This window comes from Scyliorhinus canicula, chromosome 17 (genome assembly GCF_902713615.1).
Source record: "Scyliorhinus canicula chromosome 17, sScyCan1.1, whole genome shotgun sequence".
Lineage (NCBI taxonomy): Eukaryota > Metazoa > Chordata > Chondrichthyes > Carcharhiniformes > Scyliorhinidae > Scyliorhinus > Scyliorhinus canicula.
The window spans coordinates 49,817,819-49,844,144 of record NC_052162.1 but is presented as its reverse complement, the minus strand read 5'-3'; the positions used below and the strand labels follow the sequence as shown (position 1 = coordinate 49,844,144).

Here is a 26,326-nt window from a genome sequence, read left to right as displayed (position 1 = left end):
CCACTGTTTTCTAATGTTCCGCTATAAAGTCCTTGATAATGGATTCAAGCATTTTCCCCACTCAGAATGTTCGACTTACTGGTCTATAATTCCCTGTTTTTTCTCTCCCTCCCTTTTGAATATCGGCGTGATGTGAGCTACCCTCCAATCTACAGGGTCAGTTCCAGAGTCTATAGAATCCCGGAAAGATGACCACCAATGCATCCGCTATTTCCAGAGCCACTTCCGTTAGCACTCTGGGATGCAGATTCTCAGCCCCTGTGTATTTATACGCCTTCAATTCCATCAGTTTTCCTAGCACCATTTCTCACCATACCAATATTGATCTCCCTCAGTTCCTCCCTCACTAAACTGTTCATTCTCCAACATTTCTGGGATCTGATTTGTATCCTCATTTGTGAAGACGGAACTAAAGTATGTATTTAATTGCTCAGCCATTTCTTTGTCCCTTATTATGCATTCCCCTGTTTCTTTTTGTAGTGGGCCTACATTTCTCTTTACCAATCTCTTTCTCTTCACATACCTGTAGAAACTCTTCGTGTCAGTCTTTATGTTGCCTGCAAGCTTCCTTTCGTACTGTACTTTTCCCTTCTTAATCAATCCCTTTGTCCTTCTTTGCTGAAATCAAAACTGCTCTCAATCTTCAGACCTATTATTTTTCTTGGCCAATCTGTATGCTTCTACTTCTTGTATCGGATTTTATTTCTAATTTCCTTTCAGCGTGGACTGGCCCTGTTACCACCTTTGCTTTTGTGCCAGACAGGAATGAACAGTTGCTGTCGTTCCTCCATGCATTCCTTGAATGTTTGCCATTGTCTATCCACTGTCATCCCTTTCAGTAACTCTCCCCAATATATCAAGGCCAACTCGCGCCTCATATCTTCATAGTTCCCTTTATTAAGATTCAGCATCCTAGTCTCCGAATCAACTACTTCACTTTCCACCTTGATAAAAAATTGTTATCATGTTTTGGCCGCTCATCTGCAAGGGGTATCGTACAGCTAGATTGGCTATGATTCCCTTCTCATTACACAGTACCCAGTCTAACATGGCCTGCTCTCCAGTTGGTTCCTCCGCATATTGGTCAGAAAACCATCCCGTATACACTGCAGGAATTTCTCCTCTATGGCATTGTGGCCAATTTGATTTGCCCAATCTATGTGAAGATTAAAATCACCCATGATCACCGATATTCCCTTACTGCATGCATCTCAAATTTCTTGTTTAATGCCATTCCCAACCTCACCAGTGCAGTTTGGGCGTCTATATATGACACCCACTAAGATTTTTTTGTCCCTTGGTATTTCTCAACTCTACCCATATAGATTCCACATTGACAGAGCTGATATCCTTTTGCACTATTGTGTTAATTTCCTCTTTAACCAGCAGTGCCACGCCACCACCTTTTCTTTTATGCCTGTCCTTCCTAAAGACTTAAAACCCTGGGACATTCTGTTCCCATGCCTGTTCACCCTGCAGTATTGTCTCGTAATCTCAATTATATCATACCCATTTATATCTATCTGCGCGATTAGTTCATCCACTCTATTGTAAATGCTCCCTGCTTTAAGGCACAGAGCCTTTAAGTTTGTCTTTTTCACACTGCTTGTCTTGCTCCCAATATTTTTCTCTACTGCCCTGTTTGAATTTTGTCCTTAGTTTCTCCACCTATCAATTTTCTTATTTACTTTTCTACCTTTTGCTTTGTCCTTGCTCCCTCTTTCTCTGACTCCTTGCGTAGGTTCCCACCCCCCTGACATATTAGTTTGAACCCTCCCCTCCTCATTCACCTGAGGAAGGAGCAGTGCTCCGAAAGCTTGTGTTCGAAACAAACCTGTTGGACTTTAACCTGGTGTTGTAAGACTTCTTATGAACCCTCCCCAACCACTCTGGCCCCCGAGGACATTAATTCCAGTCCTGCCCAGGTGTAACCCGTCCAGTTTGTACAGGTCCCACTTGCCCCAGAACCGAGCCCAATTCCCCAGGAATCTGAAACCCTCCCCCTGACACCATCTCTTCAGCCACGTATTCATCCTATATATCCTGTAATTTCTACTCTGACTAGCGCGCGGCACCGGTAGTAATCCTGAGATCACTACCTTTTGAGGTCCGATTTGTTAACTTCCTTCCTAGTTCCCTGTATTCTGCTTTTAGGACCTCTTCCTTTTTTTTACCTATGTCGTTTGTAACAATGTGTACCATGCCCACTGGCTGTTCCACCTCCCCCTCCAGAATGCCCTGTACCCACTTCGGGACATCCTTGACCATAGCACCAGGGAGGCAACATACCATCCTGGAGTCACATTTGCGGCCACAGAAGCGCCTACCTATTCCCCTTACAATTGAATTCCCTATAATTATTTCACTGTCACACTTATTACTCCTACCCTCTGCAGAAGATCCAACCGTGGTGCCACGAGTTTGGCTGTTGCTGTTTTACCCCTGAGAGGCCATTCCCCTCCATAGTATCCAAAATGGTATATCTATTCTGCAGGGGAATGGCTGGGGCTGGTTTAGCTCACTCAGCTAAATCGCTGGCTTTTAAAGCAGACCAAGCAGGCCAGCAGCACGGTTCGATTCCCGTACCAGCCTCCCCGGACAGGCACCGGAATATGGCGACTAGGGGCTTTTCACAGTAACTTCATTGAAGCCTACTCGTGACAATAAGCGATTTTCATTTTTTTTTTTCAAATAGTTATTTAATTGATGGCTCTTGATCTGAGAGATGAAGCTTTTTGGTATGGGGAATGAAGGATCTTGGTCTGTGCAAGAAGCTGATCCTTTCAGTAGTTTACAACAAGACAGGAAGCTTTGAAGCACTTACGATAGGTCTGGCCACCATTTAAAAGTGGATAAATACCCATGCTTCTGTCGCCTGGAAGTGGTGTAGAGGGAGATGTTCTCCAAGATTGGCATATCTACTGGGTTCCAGACCCAGCATAAAACAGTTAAAGACCTGGCTCATGAGCTGGAAGGGACAGCAACAATTGTAGTCATGGCAGAGGGGGACGAGCCGTTGCCAGTGGGAAAACCCCAGATGAAGTAACTGATGGTCTTTTTCAAAGAGGAATTTTGCCAGCAAAGGAGATGCATGGTGACTGGTCGAAGGCCATTGAGGGAGCAGGAGCACTTCTGCAAGGAGCGATGGACCAGTTAGAGAAATGTCTCGAGTCACAAGGAATGACAACTCGCGAGTTGGCGAAGGTGGACATCCAGAGCGATCGACCTTGGATGGGGATCCTAGGTTATCTATGCAAGTCACTGTGAGTGAAACATAAGAACATAAAGAACTAGGAGCAGGAGTAAGCCATCTGGCCCTTCGAGCCTGCTCCGCCATTCAATGAGATCGTGGCTGTTTCTTTGTGGACTCAGCTCACTTTCCCGCCCGAACACCATAAGCCTTTATACCTTCATGGAAATGAACTGATACCACACTTGAGATGTACTCTTAAGGTTGTACCTGTCAAAGAAACAGAAGATAGGAGCAGGAACAGGCCCTACCAGCCTGTTCTGCCATTCATCACGATCATCGCTGATCGCCCAACTCAATCGCCTAATCCTGCTTTCTCCCCATAACCCTTGATCCAATTCACCTCAAGTTCCAAATCTAGCCGCCTCTTGAATGTATTCAATGTCTTAGCCTCAACTACTTTCTGTGGTAATGAATTTTGCAGGCTGACCACTCTTTGGGTGAAGAAATGGCTCCTCATTTCTGTCCTAAATGGTCTAACCCGAAACCTCAGACTGTGACCCCTGGTTCTGGACGCACCCACCATCGAGGACACCCTCCCTGCATCCACCCTATCTAGTCCTGTTAGAATTTTATAAGTCTCTATGAGATCCCCTCATTTGTCTGAACTCCAGCGAAAACAATCCGAACCTAGTCAATCTCTCCTCATCCCGCCATCGCTGGAATCAGTCTGGTAACCGTTGTTGCACACCCTTGAGAGCAAGAACATCCTTCCTCAGAAAGGAGACCTAAACTCTCACAATCAGTGCAGAGGCTTGGACATTTCAAACGTGGATGCTCAAACATGGCTCAGGCAATAGGCGATGCGGTGTGTAAAGTGCAGGAAAGTGAAAACACAAACAAGAAAGTTATGAAAAGCGGGACTTTACTGCAAAGGTGACAGGTCGGGCTAATTTGCTACGGACTAGGTTTTTGAGAACCACTTGTATAGAAGTTAGCGTCAAGGCAGAAAAGCAGTGTTCTTATCAAATCTGAATGGTAATGTTTATTCCATAGTTGTCAACCATTTCTGCATACTTTCATTGTAGTCAATTTTTTCTGATTATCAAATTTAGGCCATTACACAGGGAAACGACTTGCATCAGATATTCTGACTCGATTTCATATTGTTCTCTGGGAAAGAGCTGCCAAGAATTTTGAGGTGAGAAGCAATAATAGAAATTTATGAAACAATCAAAGATTTACCATGGATTCATGAATACTGAAAATCTGTACTTTGTCATCTTCATTGGGCAAGCCACCACTCTATTCTAACTACTTCAGCAAATATTTCTGGCCTTTCCCGCCGAAAGCAACCAACCCCTCACGGCAGTGATGCGGCGGCGAGAAATGCAAATAGCCATTGGCTTTGGAGGGAACAGAATGTCCCAATGACGGCCAATGGTGAGCCAATTCCGCTGCAGGAAAACACGCTGCCCATTGAGCGCCCTTCTTTCGACTGTTTTGTATTACAATGGCGATAGAACTTCCACTTTGTGTGCTGTAAGTTGTGCTGACTTTGAACTTTAAAAAAGGTTCTTGAGTTTCTGTATAAAAGTTAAAACATTGCCAACACAAAATCTGCATTAATCAGCTCAATTGGGCAGCAGTCTAAAACATGATGAAAAATATTACTTTAAAAGACATTCCTTGGTATATTTGAGCGGTATGTAGATGCAGTTTTATTTGATACAGTGGAAAGTTGGTTTATCAATTAAAAATAAGCATTTTGAATCCCAGTGTGAATCCATCATATATGAATAACCTGATTTTAAATGCGTGGTCAGGGACAGAGCAGGGTAGTACCATGGCTCTCCCTCTGGCAACTGGGCACCTTGGCATTACCACCTTAGCACTGCCAAGGTATCTGGGTGGCACTACCAGGCTGTTTTAAAATTGTATCCCGTTCTCCCTCTGCACTGAGGAGTTCCGGCAAGTGGCAAGCGGAACTCCTCAGAGCAGAAAACGGGGCTGAGTGCAGCTTCGATCGCACATTACCCACTGAGGCCCCGTATCTTACCGGATGGGTGTTAGATAGTGGGATGTTTCTCGGCATTGTGAATGTTGGAAAAACGCATGGATAAATGCGTTCGCTATGGGACTCAGTTCCCATTTGGTTAGATTGGGATCTCTTAAGTGTCAGCTAACCCAGAATGAAACTTCCCATTGCCCGACAAAGTGACAACATCCAGCCAAACCTGCCTGAGAAGGCATGATCTACTGACCAAGTCGCGCCGGGCCGGCTAGATAGCAGGAGAGGCCGAAATCGGGAACTGCCAGGCGTCGACTGGTTTCCGATCTACCGATCTAACTGGCACATTCCCATTGCTGAGATGAGTATCCACTACTTTTGCCCACTGCGATAAGATACGGGGCCTCAGAAGGTGGGTGCACCACTGATGAGCATGGGTGGGGAGTGCCAGTCGATACCAGGGTGTGCTGAGCACATGGCAGTGCAGGGCCGTTGGGGTGGGGGGGGGGGGGGGGGGGGGGGCTTTGTGGTAGGCAGGTGGGATTGGTGCCAGGGAGCTGGTGCCAAATCACCCGTGTGCCCCGGTGGAGGTCATTGAACTTCTTGCGGCACTGGGTGGTGATCCTCCTAGTCACATTTTCCAAATTGATGGCCCCTGCTGCTGCCTCCCAGTCCACACTGGCTGACCGTCCAACGCGCTCGGGGTGGACAGGGTGCCCTGTCTCTACTACACTCTGTCTCCTTGGTGGCAAGGCAGCGTGCTGTCTATGATTTGCTCTGCAGGGCAGGTTTAAGTGCTGCTCCCTTTCGTTAGTGGGCAGCTGCTGTTCTCAGTCATGGAGAATCAGCTGGTGGGACAGTCATTTGCGGTGTGAAGCATGTGCGACCTCCTTAATAGTCTAAATAGCGCCAGGTTGGCTGTGAGGAAACTCATGGCATTTCCCACTCTCAAACACACTTCGAGTGAATTTGGTTAGATTGCATCCATTATGTTTGAAAGTGAGGAAGTTCAATTTGAAGCCAGGGTTTAAAGTTGAATGTGGGAAATTATGAAGGAAGGACGACAAGTTGACTGAGGTGGATTTGGAAAATATATTACAAGGTTTTACTATACATGGGCAATGGATAGTCTTCAATGAACTACAGTAGTCCCCCGTTATACCGCGCTCCGCAATACCGCGGTTCGCGATATACCGCGGGGGGGCTTATGGACCCCAACTGTCAGTTGTGTCAATTTCAGCGGCCGGCTCACTTTGATCCGGAGAGGGAAGCTGCTCTCTCACTGAAACAATCAGCCGGCCGTTGAAATTGACACTGCCCGGCTGCTCTCTCCCTCCAATCCAACTTTAAGTTTTAATGTTTATGATTGGAGGGAGAGAGCAGCCGGCAGTGTCAATTTCAGCGGCCGGCTGATTGTTTCAGTGAGAGAGCAGCTTCCCTCTCCAGATCAAAGTGAGCCGGCCGCTGAAATTGATACTGCCGGCTGATTGGAGGGAGAGAGCAGAGAACACAGGAGGAGGTCATACGGGCCTCTGCAAGACCAGCATGGTCTCACATCGCCCCTCCCCTCTGTAGCTGGGGTTCAGGCTGTGGCTGCTGGGGTACAGGTTGTGGCTGCTGGGGTACAGGCTGTGGCTCCTGGGGTACTGTGGCTGCTGGGGTACAGGTTGTGGCTGCTGGGGTACAGATTGTGGCTGCTGGGGTACAGGCTGTGGCTCCTGGGGTACTGTGGCTGCTGGGCTACAGGTTGTGGCTGCTGGGGTACAGGCTGTGGCTCCTGGGGTACTGTGGCTGCTGGGGTTCAGGCTGTGGCTGCTGGGGTACTGTGGCTGCTGGGGTACAGGCTGTGGCTGCTGGGGTACAGGCTGTGGCTGCTGGGCTTCAGGCTGTGGCTGCTGGGGTACATGCTGTGGCTGCTGGGGTACAGGCCGTGGCTGCTGGGATACTGATTGGAGGGAGAGAGCAGCCGGCAGTGTCAATTTCAGCGGCCGACTGATTGTTTCAGTGAGAGAGCAGCTTCCCTCTCCGGCCGCTGAAATTGACACTGTTTTAATTAGTTCCACGATGGGGGTTTTAAATTTATTTAAAAAGCTATGCTAGCGCTTCCCATTGTGAGTCTACGGGGGTCTGACCTCTCCCCCAGCCCCCCGTAGACTCACAAGGGGAAGCGCTAGCATAGATTTTTAAATAAATTTAAAACCTCCATCGTGGATATCCGCGGCTCGGATGCAACGCGGGTGGCTGTCTTGGACCCCAACACCCGCGTTATAAAGGGGGGCTACTGTATTATATAGCTCAGAGCACCTATACGTTCCTTCATGATGCAAAACCCCCCAAAAAGCAGTCAACTGTAGCTGACAAAGGAGGTTAAGGATTGTATAAGATCAAAATAAAAGTTAAACAAAGTTGCCAGAAATAGTGGTAAACGTAAGGATTGGGAGCTTTTTAGAATACAGCAAAGGAAGGCCCAGAAACTGATAAAGGGAGAAGACTGCAACCAAAACAAAAAAACATTGAAATGGACTATAAAAAAGTATGTAAAAAGAAAGCATTTGTCAGAGTCAGGAGAATTCATAATGGGGAATAGAGAAATGGTAGAGAAGCCATTACTTTAAGTCTGTTTTTGTTCAGAGAGAAACAAGAAATCTCCCAGCTGTATAGATTCAAGGGAATCGGGAGAATGCGGATTTGAAGAGTATCAGTATAATTAAGAAGGTTGTATTGGAGAAATTAATGGGACTGAAAGCTGATGAGTCCCCTGATCCTGATATGGTTCCCAAAGTGTTGAAGGAGTTTACTACAGTGTTAGTGGATGCATTGGTGATCATCGTCTAAAATTCTATAGATTCTGGAATGGTTCTTGACGATTGGAACGTACCAAACGTCACCCCACTATTTAAAAAATGATGGAGAGAGAAAACGGGGAACTACAGACCTGTTAGCCTTGCATCAGTATTAGGAGAATGCTGGAATCTATTATAAAGGATCTGATAAATGGATATTTGAACAATCATAATCTGCTTGGGCATTGTCAGCACGGATTTATGAATGAGAAGTCATGTTTGACCGAACTTGTTGATTTTTTGGAGATGTTACTTACAAAATTGATAAAGGAGAGTCAATAGATGTACTTTATTTGGATTTTCAGAAGGCTTTTGATAAACTTCCCCACAGGAGATTGAGATATGATTAAGATAAAAGCACATGGGATAGTGATGTGCCATCAATTGTACGCGAGGCGAGTGCTTTACCAGAGTCAGGCTTTAATAGACTAGAACACAGCTCTGCGATCGTCTACAATAGAAAGGACGGTCGTCAGGCGTCTGACCATTTATACCTCGTTAATGGAGGCGTGGTTAACTCAGCCTCTCGGCCAATCGGTCGAGAGGCACATGACCGACCAGGGCCAATGGTAAGCCGACATTCTGGCCCTATGGCAGACAGTTATGCAGATCATATCACCACAGATAGGAGGCAAGATTAAGGATTGGCTGTGGGCAGCACGGTAGCACTGGTTAACACAGTTATTTCACAGCTCCAGGGTCCCATGTTCGAATTCCGGCTTGGTCACTGTCTGTGCGGAGTCTGCACATTCTCCCCGTGTCTGCGTGGGTTTCCTTTAGGTGCTCCAGTTTCTTCCCACAGTCCAAAGATGAGCAGGTTAGGTGGATTGGCCATGTTAAATTGCCCTTGGGTTAGGTGGGGTTACTGGTTTACGGGGATATGGTGGAGGTGAGGGCTTAAGTGGGGTGCTCTTTTCAAGAGCCAGTGCAGACCTGATTGGCCAAATGGCCTCCTGCACTGTAAATTCTATGATTGGCTAATAGGCAGACAACAGAGAGTAGGAATAAATAGGCCATTCTCACTTTGGCAGGCTGTGGCTAGTGGGGTACAGCAAGGATCTGTACTTGGTCCCAGCTATTCACAATATATGTCACTAATTTGGGTGTGGAGACCAAATGTAATATTTCCAAGTTCGTGAATAATGCAAAGTTAGGTGGGAATGTATATTGTGAGGAAGATGTAAGCAGTACAGGAGGATTTGGGCAGACTTGGTAGACAAGAACATGGCAGATGGAATATAATATGTAAAAATTGTGGTAATTCACTTTGGTAGAAGGAACAGATGTGCGGAGTATTTCCTAAATGGTAAGGAAGTCTGTCATAAGGTCAAAAGTGGGGATGTTCACTGATGACTTCACAACGTTCAGTGTCATTCACAACCCCTCATATACTGAAGCAGTCTTTGTCCAGATGTAGCAAGACCTGAACAACATCCAGGTTCAGGCTGACAAGTGGCAAGGAACATTCGCATCACACAAGAGCCAGGTAATGACCATTTCCAACATGAGAACACCTAACTATCCCGGGATAATTGCAAATTACTGCGGATGCTGGAATCTGAAACTAGAAGAGAAAGTCCTGGAAAATCTTAGCAGGTCTGACAGCATCTAGAAGGAGAGAAAAGACCTAACGTTTCGAGTCCAGATGACCCTTTGTCAAAGCTAAAAGGCATAGAAAGTGGCAGATATTTATACTGTCGGGTGAGGGAATGAAAGGTGAGTCATAGCTAGTGACTGACTCATCTTTCATTCCCTCACCCTACAGTATAAATATCTGCCACTTTCTATGTAGCCTGAGTGTGTCTCATGTCCGTAGGGAAACTGCTGGAGAAAATTCTGAGAGAATCTATCTCCACTTGGAGAGGCAAGGTTTGATCAGGAATAGTCAGCATGGCTTTGTCAGAAAGAGGTCATGCCCAACAAATTTAATTTAATTTTTTGAGCACGTGACTAACTGTATGGATGAGAGTAGTGCAGTTTATGTACTATACATTGATTTCAGAACGCATTTGACAAGGTCACACATGGGAGACTTGTAAAGAAGGCAAATTGACATGGTTTCCAGGGGAACTTGATCAGGTGAATTCAAAGCTGGCTGAGCTGCAGGGGACAGAGGATGATGACAGATTGCTGCTTTAGTGACTGGAAGCCAGTGGCGTTCCACAGGGGTCTGTGCTGAGTCCCCTATTATTCATCATTTATATAAATGACTTAGATGACTATGTGCGGGGTAGGATCCGTAAGTTTGCGGATGACACAAAGGTAGGCCGGGTGGTTAACAGTGAGGCTGAAAGTCTTGGGTAACAGGAAGATATAGATGGGATGGTCAAATGGGCAGAAGAGTGACAGATGGAATTTAATCCTGCCGAGGCTTTACACTTTGGAAGGAGCAATTTGACAAGCAAATATTCAATGAATGGCACCACACTGGGAAGTCTTGAGGAACAAAGGTAGCTTGGCATGTTTGTAAATAGATCTCTGAAGGCAGAAGGGCAGGTTAATAAGGTGAAAAAGGCAGATGGAACACTTGCCTTTATCAATCGTGACATGGATTATAAAAGCAAGGAAGTCATGTTGGAGTTATATAGAACATTGGTGAGGCAACAACTGGAGTGCTGTATGCAGTTCTGGTCGTCACATTATAGGAAGGATGTGATTGCACTGGAGCATGTGCTGAGGTCTTTCACCAGGTTTTTGCTTGGGATGGAACATTGGAACATTTTAGTTATGAGGAGAGGTTGGATAGGCTTGGATTGTTTTCTCTGGAGCAGAGAAGACTGAGGGGGTGCCCTGATTGAGGTGTACAAGATTATGAGGGGCATGGGCAGGGTGGATAGGGAACAGCTGTTCCTCTTAGTTGATGAGTCAGTTGGGAGGGGACACAAGTTCAAGGTGAGGGGCGGGAGGTTCAGGGCGGATTTGAAGATTGTGGGACTTTTATCCAGAGGGTGGTGACGGTCTGGGAGCGTGGTAGAGGCAAGTTGCCTCGCATTCTTTAAAAGGTACCTGGATGAGCACTTGGCACGTCTTAACATTCGAGACTATGGGCCAAGTGTGGCAAATGGGATTAGGATTGGCAGATCTGATGACTTTCATGTGGCAGTGCACAGGCCGAAGTGCCTTTTCTGCACTGTATTTTTCTGTAATTCTGTGATCAGAGATGGAGACAGTCAGCTGCTTACCATGTCCCGTGGCCTTGGATGCCCCTGGCGGATGTCCTCTGGGGCTGGAGGGCTCCAGTGCACTTGTCGGTAGCACATGCACAGCCAAGCCGTCCAGTCCCATGTGCTGACTGCGAGACGCGGGGGAGCTGGTGGCCACCATTCCGACTCCATGGGATGGGAACGGTTGGCACCCAGCACCCCCTCCTCCCGCTCGATGCCATTAGGGCCTTGGAATTGACCTCGGGACAGAGGGGCAGCTGCTTCGAGACCCGGCTGCCCTTGCGTCATTTGGCTCTGCCCTCCCTGCCAGCTCCCCAATATTAGCACCATCTGTGATTGGACCATTCTATGCAGTGCCTCGGCAATGCCCACAAGCGACTACGACAAGCTCTGCAGTGCCTCGGCCATTCCCATCTGAAACGGTACATGGGTGGAGGCGTGGGCCTAAGTAGGGTGCTGTTTCCAAGGGCCGGTGCAGACTCGATGGACTGAATAGCCTCCTTCCGCATGGTAAATTCTATGATTTTATGTTCCGCAGCACCTCATCAAGATCAGCCAGTTACTGGGCCATGTCCCCCAGTGAGTCGGACATTTTGCCGAGGCCCTCAGCCATGGTCGTCATCGACTGCCCAACACCTTGGACATATCCACTGATGCTGCTGCCGTCGTGCACCAGTCTTTCCACTGCAGTCGCCACCCTAGCAGTGTTGGCCTCGGTGCCACCATTGCCAGTGCAATGTCCTGTACCTGAATCCTGTAGGACTCCTCCAATTGACTATGGACCTGCTGGAGTGTCGCTGACACCTCCCTCTGAATTTCACGGACGCTTTCTAACGTCTCCATCATCTCCGGGATAGCATGTTGTGGTAAACCACGTTATTGTGTTTATTGTATTATATTCACTGCTGTATTGTGCATGCCTGGGCTTGTCCGGGCTGGCTCCGCCTGTGGCTCCTCCCCTTGGGGCTTCTGTATGAAAGTGGCAAGTCTCTGCCTCTGGACCCAGTTCGGGTCCAGAGGCAGGAGGCTTGCTGTTTAGTGTTTTAAATCCTCAGTTACGTTTATCACTCGTCGTCTATTATTGATGGTGTATAACATGTTCAATAGGCCCAGCATCTGGCTGGGACCCAGATGGGCCCTGGGATCCAGCAGACAGCCAACTGCTGTCTCACCTGGGCATTCCAACATCCACCTGATGTGCATCAGTGACTGTGTGGTGCTCACCAGGATGTGACCCAGAAGCCCTCCCGGCGACTGTTGGAGAGTTTCTCCTGTGGCGACAGAGGGCACTGCGGTTCACAGTGGTTAGTGGGGGGAAGGGAGTGGTTAGGTGAGAGTAACAGGAGGGTGGGGAGGAGGCACATGGAGGTTTGGGCGTGGTAAGGTCTTGGGGAGGGGCAGTGTCAACTCACCCATGCTGCCCGGTATAGGTTGTTGTCCCGTAATTGGAGGCCAGACCTCCTGGTCATGCTGCCCGAACTGACGGCCGCTGCCATTTCATCCCAGGCGGCACTGGCTGCCCTGTGACCCAAACTCCAGGACCCTCAGGGGAACAGGCATCCCTCCTGGTCTTCGCTGCATCTAGGAGACTCCCCAGTTCTGCGTCTCCAAACCTTGGGGCTGGGTGTCTCGGAGTCATGGCTGCGAGCTCAGTGAGATTGGCTGTGCAAGTGCTATTTAAGTGCTGCTCGACATTGTTAGCGGGGGGCTGGCAAGCGCGGTCCCGGCGAATCGGCTGCCGATATTTCATTTGCAGCGTGAAGCCCGTAAGGCCTCATTAAGTGGGCCAATTAATGTTATATTGTGTTGCCGGCCTCGCCAGGCTGAGCACTGGGAAGCTCGCGGCAATTCCCGCTCATTGCCACACTTAGAAACCTTTCTGGAGAATTGTGCCCATAATTCCTCAGAAGAAGCTTTTGGGCACTCCTATCTTTGAGCAATAATTTTCAGACCTTTTTATCTTTGACCTCTCTCACTCCTGTGAATGGAAACTCAAGACCCATATATTATAACCTGTGTACTTAGAAATTTGGTTCTCGAGAAAAGAGACAGAATTTGTGATTTCACTTGTTCTCAGGAAGAAGCTGAGAACCGTAATCAAAATTTGATGTTAAATATGGTTCTATAACAGTAGATGGGCATGCGCCCTTGCAGGATGAGAACATGGATCACAGAATTATTCCTATTGTGTTACAGCCTCTCCTGTCCAACAAAGCTCCAGGAAGAGAGGCCTGTAGAATACTCCTAAAAGTAACTGCAAACACTGCTCCCCTTACTACAGTTGATCTGCCTGATGCATCGCAAGGTTTAAGGGCAGTGTGGCTTTCCTGTGTGTGATGTTTCATTTTGCAGAAAAGAAAATTCACTACTAACTACTCTTTCGTTGCCATTCTTCTGTTACAGGGTTTACACTTTCTCTCCCTCCCCCAATCTTGAAAAATCAATGTGATATTTTAATAGAAAATACACCACTTTTTTGATGAAGAATAAAAGGTGGATCGGGAAAGGCCAGGTTGCCCAGAGGTTTTTGGGAGGTGTATGCTGCCGACCACACCTGCCCAGTTGTAGAGAACAAGGGGCCCCGACATCCAGTAGATTCAATATCACTTGGTGTGGGGGATATAATTAAACCTAGCCATTAGCAGGCATTTTGTGATAGGGTTTGTGAATCAAACTATTACTTACAACCAAGGCTTTGAATGTGGTACATTTTTGTAAGGCTGTAATGAAAATAGCCTTTAGCCACATAAATAGCAAAGCCCTTTTGCACTTCAGCTCAGTGAGAGGAAAATGGTGGCAAGTGGCAAAATTTGGCTGCCAGTGTGCATTTTTGGAAGTTGTCCTGACTTTGTTTTGCCCTGTCAAGTCATTACGTGTTTTCCACGTTTGAGTTGTCAGCTGGAGGTTTGTGGAAAAACACTTACTGCTAATGCCTTTCTGCATCACTGTACCTGTATTGTTTCTTTATTAGTTTGTTTCCGTCCTCCATCCAAAACAGTTTTTCCTCATTATTCTGATTCATTGCAGCATAAGATGATTGCAAAGTCTGAACATTTAGATCTTTTAACCTTTAAAGAATCAAACTGAGACTTATCGCGAGTTGGAATCACTTCTTTTTCACATTTTGTCATTCCAATTTCTAGGTACAAAATTACACAGAGGCTCTCCAATGGTACAGTTATTCATTAAGTTTTTTTTCTGCTGGACAATTGGATCAGAATCTGGCTAGACTGCAGAGGAACAGGACATCTTGTTATCTTCATCTAAATCAATTGGAAAAGGTACTACCTCTTTATTAGAATAGATATATAGACATGAGTACAAACATCTAATTGTTCCCATGTTTATAGCTGTGCATTCGTACAAGCAGATGTTCTGTATTGGCACTATGTTATTCTGGGACAGAATATTGCAATATTATTGGATGCACATGGCTTTTCACAGGAACTTCATTGCAGTGTTAATGATTGCAGTGTTAATGTAAGCCTACTTGTGACAATAAGATTATTATTATTAATAATGTGAAGATGTGAAAATAAAGTTTTGAGGGATTGCCCAGAAGTAAAGTTTGCAGTTCTGATAAATTCTTGGAAAATTTGATTTAAACATGACTGCACAGTGGTACCGTGGTTAGAACTGCTGCCTCACAGCACCAGAGTTCAATTCCAGTCTTGGGTAACTGTCTGAGTTTGCACTTTCTTCCTGTATCTGCGTAGGTTTTCTCTGGGTGCTCCAGTTTCCTCCCGTAGTCCAAAGATCTGCAGGTTAGGTGGATTAGCCATGATAAAATTGCCCCTTAGTGTCCAGGGATATAAAGGTTAGGTGGGTTATGGGGATAGGGTGGGGGAATGGGCCTAGATAGGAAGCTCTTTGAGGGTCGGTGTACACTCTTTGGCCTGAATGGCCTCCTTCTGCACTGTGAAGATTCTATGATTCTATTCTATGACAAGACAATTTGTTAGATGTAGTAGTTTGACAATATTGAGAAGGCAGAGCCATGAATAATAGTTTGACAATATTGAGTAACACAAACACATCCGGAATTTCCTCAGTGCTCTCTCGAACGTGCTTCAATAGTAGAAAACTGACCTCAACCCGACTCGCTGTATCTGAAGCCCTCACTGATATTCCATTGAAGGCAGCAAGTTGGGCAAATTCCTCAAGCAATTGCTGGCAGCGACATTAGTTTTCAGAAAAATGGTTTACAGTGATCAAATTACCTGAGTTATGAAGTTAACCGGAGTTAAGGGGCTGTTTAGCACAGGGCTAAATCGCTGGCTTTGACAGCAGACCAGGGCAGGCCAGCAGCACGGTTCAATTCCCGTAGCAGCCTCCCCGAACAGGCGCCGGAATGTGGCGACTAGGCTTTTCACAGTAACTTCATTTGAAGCCTACTGTGACAATAAGCGATTTTCATTTCATTTCAAGAAAGATTGGACATACGTGCCCTGTATACTTTGGAGTTTAGAGGAATGTATGGTGATGTTCGACCATAGACCCATGATTTAGGAGCAGAATTAGGCAATTCATCGAGTCTGTTACGCCATTTGGTCATGGCTGATATGTTCCCTATCCGCATTCTCCTGCCTTCTCCCTGTAACTCCCGGCCCCTTATTCATCAAGAACCTCAGTGACTTAGCCTCCACAGTCTTTTGCGGCAATGAGTTTCACAGATTCGCCACCCTCTGGCTGAAGAAATTCCGCTCACCTCAGTTTTAAAGGATCGTCCCTTTAGTCTGAGGTTGTGCCCTCGGGTTCTTGTCTCTCCTAGCACTGGAAATATCTTCTCCACGTCCACTCTCTGGGCCTCATTCTGTAAGTTTCAATGAGCTCCCCCAGGCTCTTCATCCTTCTAAACTTCATTGAGTACAGACCCGGAATCCTTAACTGCCCCTCATATGACAAGCCCTTCATTCCTGGGATCATTTTTGTGTACCTCCTCTGGACCCCTCCAAGGCCAACATATCCTTCCTTCAATATGGGCCCAAACCTGCTCTCAATATTCCAAATAGTGTCTGACCAGAGGCTTACGCAGCCTCAGCTGTATTCAAGCCCTCTGAACACGAATGCTAACATTGCATTTGAATCATAGAATGTACAATGCAGAAGGAGGCCATTCAGCCCATTGAGTCTGCACTGGCACTTGGAAAGAGCACACTACTTGAACCCACGCCTCCACCCTAACCCAATAACCCCACTTAACCTTTTGGACACTAAGGGGCAATTTAGCATGGCCAATCCACCTAACCTGCACATCTTTGGACTGGGAGGAAACCAGAGCTCCTAGAGGCAATCCACACATATATCCAGATACAGGGAGGAAGTACAAACTCTACACAGACAGTCACCCGAGGCCGGAATTGAACCTGGGTCCCTGGTGCTGTGAAGCAGCAGTGCTAACCACTCTGCTACCTGGAAACTGAACCTGCATGTTAACCTGAAAAGAATCCTGAACTAGGACTCCTAATTCCCTTTGTGCTTCAGACTTCCGAAGCCTTTCCCCATTTAGAAAATAGCCTCTGCTTCTATTCTTTCTGCCAAAGTGTATAACCCTACACTTTTCTACATTGTGTTTCATCTGCCACTTCTTTGCCCATTCTCCTTGCCTGTCCGAGACCTTCTGCAGTCTCCTCAATTGCTCAATACTTCCTATCCCTTTAAATATCTATGTGTAACCTACAAACTTAGCAACAATGTCCTCCGTTCCTTGTTACAGATCGTTAACATATACTGTGAATAGTTGTGGTCCCAGCACTGACCCTTGTGGAACATCACTAGTCACCGGCTGCCATCTGAAAAAGACCCCTTTATCCCTATTTTCTGCCTTCTGCCAATCAGCCAGTCCTCTATCCATGCCAGTACCTTGCCCCTAACACCATGGGTTTTTATCTTATTTAGCACCCAATTCTAAGGGGCAATTTAGCACAGCCAATCCACCTACCCTGCATATCTTTGGTTTGTGGGGGTGAGACCCACGCAGACATGGAGACTTACCTTATTTAGCAGAGTCCGGTAAGGCACCTTATCAAAGGCCTTCTGGAAATCCAATCAGATCATGGCCATTGGCTCTCCTTTGTCTAACTTCGTCGCTACCTCCTCACAGATTTGTCAGGCATTACCGCCCTTTGATGAAGCTGTGCTGACTCAGCCCTATTTTACCGTGCACTTCCTAGTACCCTGCGATCTCATCCTTAACAATGGGGAAGATGTTTCTTTGTCTGGGATGGGGGAAATTAATTTTGGGAGTAGTGGAGTGAAGAGGTGCAACAGCGCAGCGGAACTGCCAGTGGCCATGCCTTCTAGTTGGTAAATTGTGAGGTGATGAGGTCGTCACGTGTGCAGCTGCCCTGGATCACACGTTGGGCAGCCTGCCGTGTCAGCTCAGGATCCACACCCGGATACCCCCCACCCCAAGCAAGGCCAAATCCTTTAGAGAATTTTCATACTTTCTTGCTCCATCTCAACAGCCATGGCACCTGGACTCCATTTGGAGATACTTGTGTCAATTCATGTCCGCGTGACTCCAACCTGAGAAGGGTGGGGCATCTCGTGTCCAGCCCATTAATAATCAACAAATCATTGCAAATTGCGATTTCCATGGGGCCGCCGGCGGCGGCTAGGAACTCGATGCTGCCGCCAATGGGGAACTGGGAGCATCCCAACATATTCAATGCAAGGCACCAATCTTGTGTTTTGCCCCACACAACATTCTCTGCCTGATTGCAAATCTCGCTGCCGGTATCGGGCAGCGGAGAATCTAGTCCTTGCACTGCTCCTGTGTCGAGTTTTGTTCCCCTTAGCTCAGAAAGGATATCATTGCCATAGATAGACTGCAACAAAGGTTCATCAGACTTGTTCTGAAGATGATGGGACTATCTTATGAAACGAGATTGGACAAACTGGGCCTTTATTCTCTTGTGTTTTGAATAGCAAGAGGTGGTCTCATTGAAACCTACAAAATACCAAGGAATAGACAGGGTAGATGCAGGTAAGATGTTTTCCTTAGTTGGAGAGTCTAGAACTAGGGGACACAATTTCAAAATAGGGAAGATGTCACGGTAAGCAGAAATTTCTCTTCACACAGGATTGGAATCTTTGAAATTCCCTAACAGTGAGGCCTGGGGAAGCTCATTCATTGAGTATGTTTATGGTAGACTTTTATTAAATTTATGATTAACAATAACTTAAAGCGTAATGGGGATAGTGTTTGTAAAAGCCATTCAAATGTCCGATCGGCCATGAATGTATTGAATGGTGGAGAGGCTTGACGGGCTGAATTGCCTACCCCTGTCCCTCTTCCTATGATTGGAAAAGCTGGGGATGTTCTCTTTGGAAAAGAGAATATTGAGAGGTGATTTGTTGGAGATATTCAAAATCATGACAGTCTGGACAGAGTAGATAGAGAGAAACTTCTCGTTGATGGAAGGATCAAGAACCAGAAGGTGTCAATTTAAGGTGAATGCCTTAATAAGGTGAATGAAAAAATACCAAGACAACATGATGTCATGTGAGAGTACCTTTAAGAAATGGGTGCTGAATAAATGTACCTTTAAGAAATTAGTGTTTATCAGTGATGTCAGAGTGTGGGTGGAGCTGGGCTGTCTTTTTGGGCTGAGCTTTTTACATTCCATTTGGCTGTTTGCTGCAGGGTGTGCCTTAGTTTCGATTTCAGTGTTGGAGCTGAAGCCAGACAGAGCACGTGTACTGTTGGTGTCTCTGCCACAAAAAGACTTTCTCTTTATCATTTGGTGAATTCCAAATTATATATGTTTTCAGTATTGAATGTAAATCTAATGTGCTTCTGTTAAAAGGTGTTTCTTCTGTTTTTTGGATGTTGTTTGGGAAGTTATTAAGGATTACTTAGTGTTGTATTCTTTGGGGGTTGTATTTGAATTGATGGTTGCTAAGATGTTCACTATGTTTTAAAAAGGTTAACTTGAGTTCATAGAATAAACATTGTTTTGCTTTAAAAATTACTTTTCCATTTCTGCTGTACCACACCTGTAGAGTGGGCCATGTGCTCCCCATACCACAATCTATTAAAAGTTGTGGGTGAGGTGAACTCAGTGATACACTTTGGGGTTCTCTAAACCCTGGCCCATACATAGTGGACATATTCGATAAGCTGCTGGGAAATGGGGCATTTTCCTGACCCTCGGAGGTAGACACGGCTCACAGAGTGCTCGCATTTAAGCCGCAAATGGGAGACCCCCCCCCCCCCCCCCCCCCCCCCCCCAGGGCAATGGTGGTGAGATTCCACGTTTATTTGGATACGGAGCGTATTTTACAGTGGGCCATGGAGACACTGAGCTGCAAATGGGAGAACAGTATCCTGCGGATCTATCACGACCTGACTGCGGAGGTGGCCAGGAGAAGAGCGGGCTTTAACCAGCTCAGGTCGACCCTTTTTAAGAACAAGGTGAGGTTTGGACTGCTGTATCCGGCTTGTCTCCGGGTCATGTACGAGGAGCAACATTTTTCATTCGAGTCACCTGAGGAAGCGCTGGACTTGGCGGAAAGGACTGGTGCTGGACTGAGAACTTTTGAATTTTGCTGCAACGTTCATGTTTAAAAAAGTTTCTCGTTTTTTGTTTCATTTGGTGGACGCTATTTGTAATGCCTTCTGTATTGATTTGGGGCCAGTTGTGGAGCTGAGTGAGTTGAAGTTTACATTTGCACTGTTGGGGAATGGAGGTATGTTTGTTCAGATGCTGGATCTCTTGCTTGATCTTTTCTTTGTTTAGTGGGTTTTTTCCTGTTGGGCAATTGTGTTGGGATTGTTTGTCATTTGAATATGTGTGTATGAGCGGAGGGGGGAAAGTGGGGAGGGAACAATAAGTGGGAGAATGTCTTGCGCCAGGGGTGGGGGCCACCAAGCTAGCTGGGCAGGGTAGCTCACGGAAGTGCAGTGGTGGGTGAGCAGATGTTAGGCTTATCAAAGGGGTCGATTTACATTGTGCTGTTACTGGTGGGGAGAGGGGGGGGAAATGTTCTGCTGGCGAGGGAGGGACTGATGCTGAGGGACAGAGAGGAGGTCGGTAACGGAGGCTGCCTGGGGGCGGGCCGGTGGAGGTGCGTGGCGCGGGCTGGAGACTGATCGGGGGGGGGAGGGCGCGGGCACGTAGATCCATGGAGATTTGGGCAGCCGAGGGTGAAAGAGTTCTCCCTCCATGTGCATAAAGTGTACTCCCGGATTGATTGATTTCTTCTGAGCACGGCCTTACTGACGGTGGTGGTGGAAACAGGATACTCGGCGATCACAATCTCAGACCATGCCTCGCACTGAGTTGACCGAAAGGTTTGTAAAGATAGTAACCAGCGCCCACACTGGAGGTTAGACGTGGGTCTTCTAGCTGACGAAGAGGTGTGCGGGCGGCTGAGGAAATGTATTCAGAACTACCTTGGGGCTAGTTTAGCACAGGGCTAAATAGCTGGCTTTTAAAGCAGACCAAGGCAGGCCAGCAGCACGGTGCAATTCCCGTTCCAGCCTCCCCGAACTAGGGGCTTTTCACAATACCTTCATTTCAAGCCTCGTTTTAATTTCATTTCACCTGGAAGTCAACGACACGAGAGAAATTTCGGCAACAGTGGTCTGGGAAGCATTGAAGGCGGTGGCTAGAGGGGAGCTGATCTCGATTCGGGCCCACAGGGAAAAGGTAGACGGGGCAGAGACAGACCGACTGGTAATGGAGATACTACAGGTCGATAGGAGTTTGACGGAGACCCCAGAGGCAGGAGCTTTAAGGGAACGGTGGAGGCTACAGGCGAAATTTGGTTTGTTAACCACGGAGGGCGGTGGAGCAGCTCGGAAAGGCGAGGGGGTGATTTATGGGCATGGAGAAAAGGCCAGCAGAATGCTTGCACAGCAGCTTAGAAAGGGGAGGCAGCCAGGGAGATGGGGAAAGTAAAGGATGGAGCTGGTTCCCTGGTTGGAGACTCAGCAGGGGTGAATAAGGTGTTTAAGGAGTTTTACAGTAGGCTGTATGGGTCGGAACCCCTAACAGGTCCGGAGGGGATGAGGCACTTCCAAGGGGGGCTGAATTTCCCGAAGGTGGACGGGCAGCTGGTAGAAGGGCTGGGGCCCCGATCAGGATGGAAGAGATAGCGGAGGGTCTGACGGCCATGCAGTTGGGTTTGGCCCCGGGGCTGGACGGGTACCCAGTGGAGTTCCACAAAATGTTCTCTGGGATATTGGGCCGTTGTTGATGAGGACATTCAACAAGGCAAGGGAGAGAGGGGTGCTTCCCTCGACGATGTCACAGACCACAATTTCGCTGATCCTGAAGCGGGACAAGAACCCGGAGCTGTGTGGGTCCTGCAGGCAGATATCCCTATTGAATGTGGGCGCCAAACTGCTGGCCAAAATGTTGTCCTCTAGGATTGAGGATTGTGTTCTGGACATTATTGGGGAGGACCAGACGGGGCTATTAAACGTGATCATGATACACCCGGGAGGTGGAGGTAGTGGTGGCATAGGACGCAGAGAAGGCCTTTGATCGAGTAGAATGGGAATATCTGTGGGAGGTACTGGGGCGGTTCGGATTTGGGCGGGGCTTTATTGACTGGGTCAGGTTGCTGTATCAAGCTCCTGTGGCAAGCGTACGGATGAATAGGATGATATCGGACTATTTTAGGCTGCATCGGGGGACGGGACAGGGGTGCCCCCTCTCCCCATTGTTGTTTGCATTAGCCATAGAGCTGCTGGCAATTTCACTGAGAGCCTCGCGGGGCGGGGCGGGGGGGGGGGTTGGAGCACGGAGTCTCGCTTTATGCAGATGTCCTGCTCCTGTATTTATCGGACCCAGCAGAGGGGATGGAAGAAATCATGAGGATTCTGGGGGAATTTGGCCGGTTTTCGGGGTATAAACTAAATAGGGGGAAAAGTGAGATGTTTGCTGTCCAGGCGAGGGGACAGGAGAGGCGACTGGGGGAGCTGCCGTTTAGAGTGGTCGGGAGAAGCTTTCGGTATCTAGGAATGCAAGTGGCATGGGAATGGCTGCACTAGCTAAATCTGGCCTGACTAGTCGACCAAATGAAGGACGATTTTTGGAGGTGGGATGTGCTCCCGCTGTCACTAGCCGGGAGGGTGCAGACGGTGAAGATGACAGTCCTCCCGAGATTTCTATTTGTGTTTCAGTGTCTCCCCATCTTTATTCCGCAGTCCTTTTTTAACAGGGTCAGCAATGTAATCGGCGGCTTTGTATGGGAGGGCAAGATCCTGCGAGGAAGGAGAGGGATGATTGAGTGGAGCCGGGGAGAGGGCGGGCTGGTGCTACCAAACTTCAGTAACTACTATTGGGTGGCGAATATAGCCATGATCAGGAAGTGAGGGAAGGGTCGGAATGGGAGCGTATGGAGGCGACTTCATGTAAGGGCACCAGCTTAGGGACATTGATAACGGTGCCTCTGCCGTTCCCGCCGGCACGGTATTCCACCAGTCCCGTGGTGGTGGCAGCCCTGAGTCTGGGGGCAATGGAGGAGGAATGTGGGAGCAGAGGGAGCATTGGTTTTGTCTTCAATTTGTAATAATCACCGGTTTGCCCCGGGAAGGGGCAGAGAGCAGGGATCGAGAGGATGGGGGACTTGTTTATAGAAGGGAGCTTTCCTCGCTTGAGGGAGCTGGAGGAGAAATTTGGATTGGCGAGGGGACACAAATTCCGGTACCTGCAGGTCTGGGACTTCCTACGCAGGCAGGTTTCAACCTTCCCACTCCTACCACCAAGGGGGATACAGGACAGGGTAGTTTCCAGAGGGTGGATGGGAGAAGGGAGCGTCTCTGACATTTACAAGGAACTTATGGGGTCAGAGGAAATGCAAACTGGGGAGCTGAAGCGCAAGTGGGAAGAGGAGTTGCGAGGAGAGATAGAGGATGGTCCATGGGCGAATGCGTGGAGTAGATTCAACGCGTCCACAACATGTGCCAGTCTCAGCCTGATATAATTCAAAGTCGTTCACTGGGCTCACATGACAGTGGCCCGGATGAGCAGGTTGTTTTGGGTTGAAGATACGTGCGCAAAGTGAGCGGGAGGGCCAGCGAACCATGTGCACATGTTCTGGACATGTCCAACGCTTAGGGGATTCTGGCAGTGGTTTGCAGATGCCATGTCTACATGTTAAAAACAAGGGTGGCACTGAGTCCTAAGTTGGCGATTTTCAGGGTGACGGAAGACCCGGGAATTCAGGAAGAGAAAGAGGCAGACGTTCTGGCCTTTGCTTCCCTGGTATCCCGGAGATGGATACTATTAGCTTGGAGGGACTCAAAGCTCCCAAGTCGGAGACCTGGCTATCGGACATGGCTAACTTTCTGTTTGGAGAAAATGAAATCCGCCTTGAGAGGGTCACTGTTAGGGTTCGCCCGCAGATGGCAACCGTTCATCGACGACTTCGCGGAAAATTAATCGTCAGCAGAAGGGGGGCGGGGGGGAAGGTATTCATTTAGCTAAGAGTCGGCGGTTAATAAAGGTTGGACCTGTAAGGGAGGAAGACGGCTTTTGTACTATGTTTATAGATTCATGTATATTGTTTATTTTGTTGTCGCTGTAAAACGAAAAAAATACCTCAATAAAATGTTTATTTAAAAAAAGGAAATTCTAATTAGTAGGCAACCTCCAAATAAATGAACAATGTTTTATTCTTAATGCTGATATCCTAACAATGATACATCTACGTACAGTGTGAAATAATTGTCATAAACCATCTTAAAGCTGTATTTGCTTTTTTAAAATCTTTTGTTTGCAAAAGTAGAAGTTTGCATTAATAGAATTCCCATCAACATACCTGACATTGCTTTTTTTTATAAATGTTTTTTATTGGGTTTTTGAACAAAGTATATTTACCGTTATGTGCACAGAATAAGATATATATAGAAGAGAAGGGCACACCCAAACATACCAAAAAAAAAGTAATAATAAAAAATAAATAACAAATAAAATAAAGTAACTGGTACAGTATTATGCACCAGCTCAACAGCAGCAACTTTGTACAATTGGCAATATTATTTACAACACAGAAGTAGGCATCTGTTTGTTGGGGGGGGGGGGGGGTTTCTTGGCTACCTGGCTGTTCTTCTGCTTGTTCGTTGGCCACAAACAGGTACTGGAACAATTGGGTGAATGGCTCCAACGTTCCGTGGAAGCCCTTGTATGGTGAATTTGATTTTCTCCATTTGGAGAGATTCTGAGAGATCGGACAGCCATTCTGCAGCTCTGGGTGGTGCTGCTGACCGCCAGCCGAACAGAATTCTCCAGCGGGCGATCAGGGAGGCAAAGGCAAGGTCGTCGTCCCCCTCCCCAGGAATAGATCTGGCTGGTCTGATACCCTGAAGACCGCCACTTTTGGGCATGGCTCCAGCCTCATCCCTACCACTTTGCCTTGAAGAAGGCTATCCAGTACCCCGCAAGTCTGGGGCAAGACCAGAACATGTGGGCGTGGTTGGTCGGGCCTCCTTGGCACCGTTCACATCTATCCTCCACCTCTGGGAAGAACCTACTCATACAGGTTCTTGTTAAGTGGGCTCTATGTACCACCTTTAGTTGCATCAGGCTGAGTCTTGCGCACATGGAGGTGGAATTGACCCTATGCAGTGCTTCGCTCCAGAGTCCCCACCCTATTTCAATCCCCATGTCCTCCTCCCATTTCCTTCTTGTTGTGTCCAGTACAGTGTTGGCCCTTTCTACCAGTCGGTCATACATGTCGCGACAGTTCCCTTTATCTTGCGTCCAGTAACTCTTCCAGTAATGACTGTCGCGGCGGTTGTGGGTACATCCTTGTCTCCTTTCGTAGGAACATTTTGAGTTGCAGGTACCTTAGCTTGTTCCCCTGGCTAGATGAAATTTCTCTGTCAGTTCGTCCAGTGTTGTGATCCTGCCGTGTCTCGGTCCCTGACTGTCAGTGACCCTCCGTCCTGTCCCCACTTTTTGAAGTTGGCGTCAGTCAGCGCTGGTGTGAACCTATGGTTGTTGCAGATTTGAGTTTTGTCCGACATTTTGGTCAGGCCAAATTGCTGCAGTAGTTGGTTCCAGGAGAGTGGCTATCACCACCGGGCTGTTGGAGTGTTTTTTGGGTGGGGATGAGAGTGCTGCCGTGGCGAGGGCCTGGAGGGAGGTCCGTAAGCAGGAGAGCTCTCCTGTGCGCACCCACTTGGCTTCTGGCTCCTTGATCCATCCCCTTTTTCTCTTGGCCAAGGCCGCCCAGTGGTAGAATTGTAGGTTTGGGAGACCACCCCACCCCCCGAATTTTGTTTTTCGTAGGACCTTCTTTGGGATCCTAGCATTCAAGGACCCCCCCATACGAACGCCATGATTAGTTTATCCAGTGCTTTGTAAAAGGTCTTGAGGATGGAGATCGGAATGGATCTAAGTAGAAAGAGGTACCTGGGCAGTACGTTCATTTAGATCGTCTGGACTCTCCCCGCGAGGGAGAGTGTTGCATCTTTTCAGGTCCTTTTTTACTTCCTCTGTCAGACTGCTGAGGTTCCATTTGTGGATCCCTTTCTAGTCATGGGCTATTTGGGTATTTGCTTTTTATAGGAATTAACAATGTGGAGTGATGAAGGTGGCTTAAATTGTATTGAACCTTGTCAAATGTTTTGTATCTAGGCAAGAGAGGCTATAAAAGAAGCAGATCGAATTGACCCGGATAATACCTTCACCCAGTTCAGTCTCTACAAAATTGCTATTTTGGAAAGTGATGTACAAAAAGGTAGATGTTACATTGTTAACTGTTGCAGATTAACAGATCTGTTGAATTGTCAAGTGTGCATTATCCATAGAGGTTATCCCACTAGCACACAGCAGTTCTCTGGCAAGCTGAGACCAGCCCTGTTTATTGCTTTGGGGAATCATGTGCTAAGTCAAACCTCCATTTAAAGTTTGAGGCTTAGAAGAAGTTGATTGTCAACTCATGATGGGATAAGCACGGTAATACAGTGGGTAGCACTGTTGCCTCCAGGGTCCAAGGTTCGATTCCCGGCTTGGGTCACTGTCTGTGTGGAGTCTGCACGTTCTCCCTGTGTCTGCGTGCGTTTCCTACAGGTGCTCCCGTTTCCTCCCACAAGTCCTGAAAGACGTGCTGTTAGGTGAATTGGATATTCTGAATTCTCCCTCTGTGTACCCGAACA

General features: G+C 47.5%; 1 protein-coding gene across 1 annotated transcript in view; it reads left to right on the top strand.

The window, feature by feature from the left end:
* tex11 (testis expressed 11) overlaps positions 1-26,326 on the top strand; it is a 304,551-nt gene that overhangs the window by 170,579 nt on the left and 107,646 nt on the right. Inside the window, 3 exon segments of the mRNA XM_038775694.1 lie at positions 4,306-4,391; positions 14,352-14,489; positions 25,806-25,908. Coding sequence (XP_038631622.1) covers positions 4,306-4,391; positions 14,352-14,489; positions 25,806-25,908 — 327 coding nt within the window.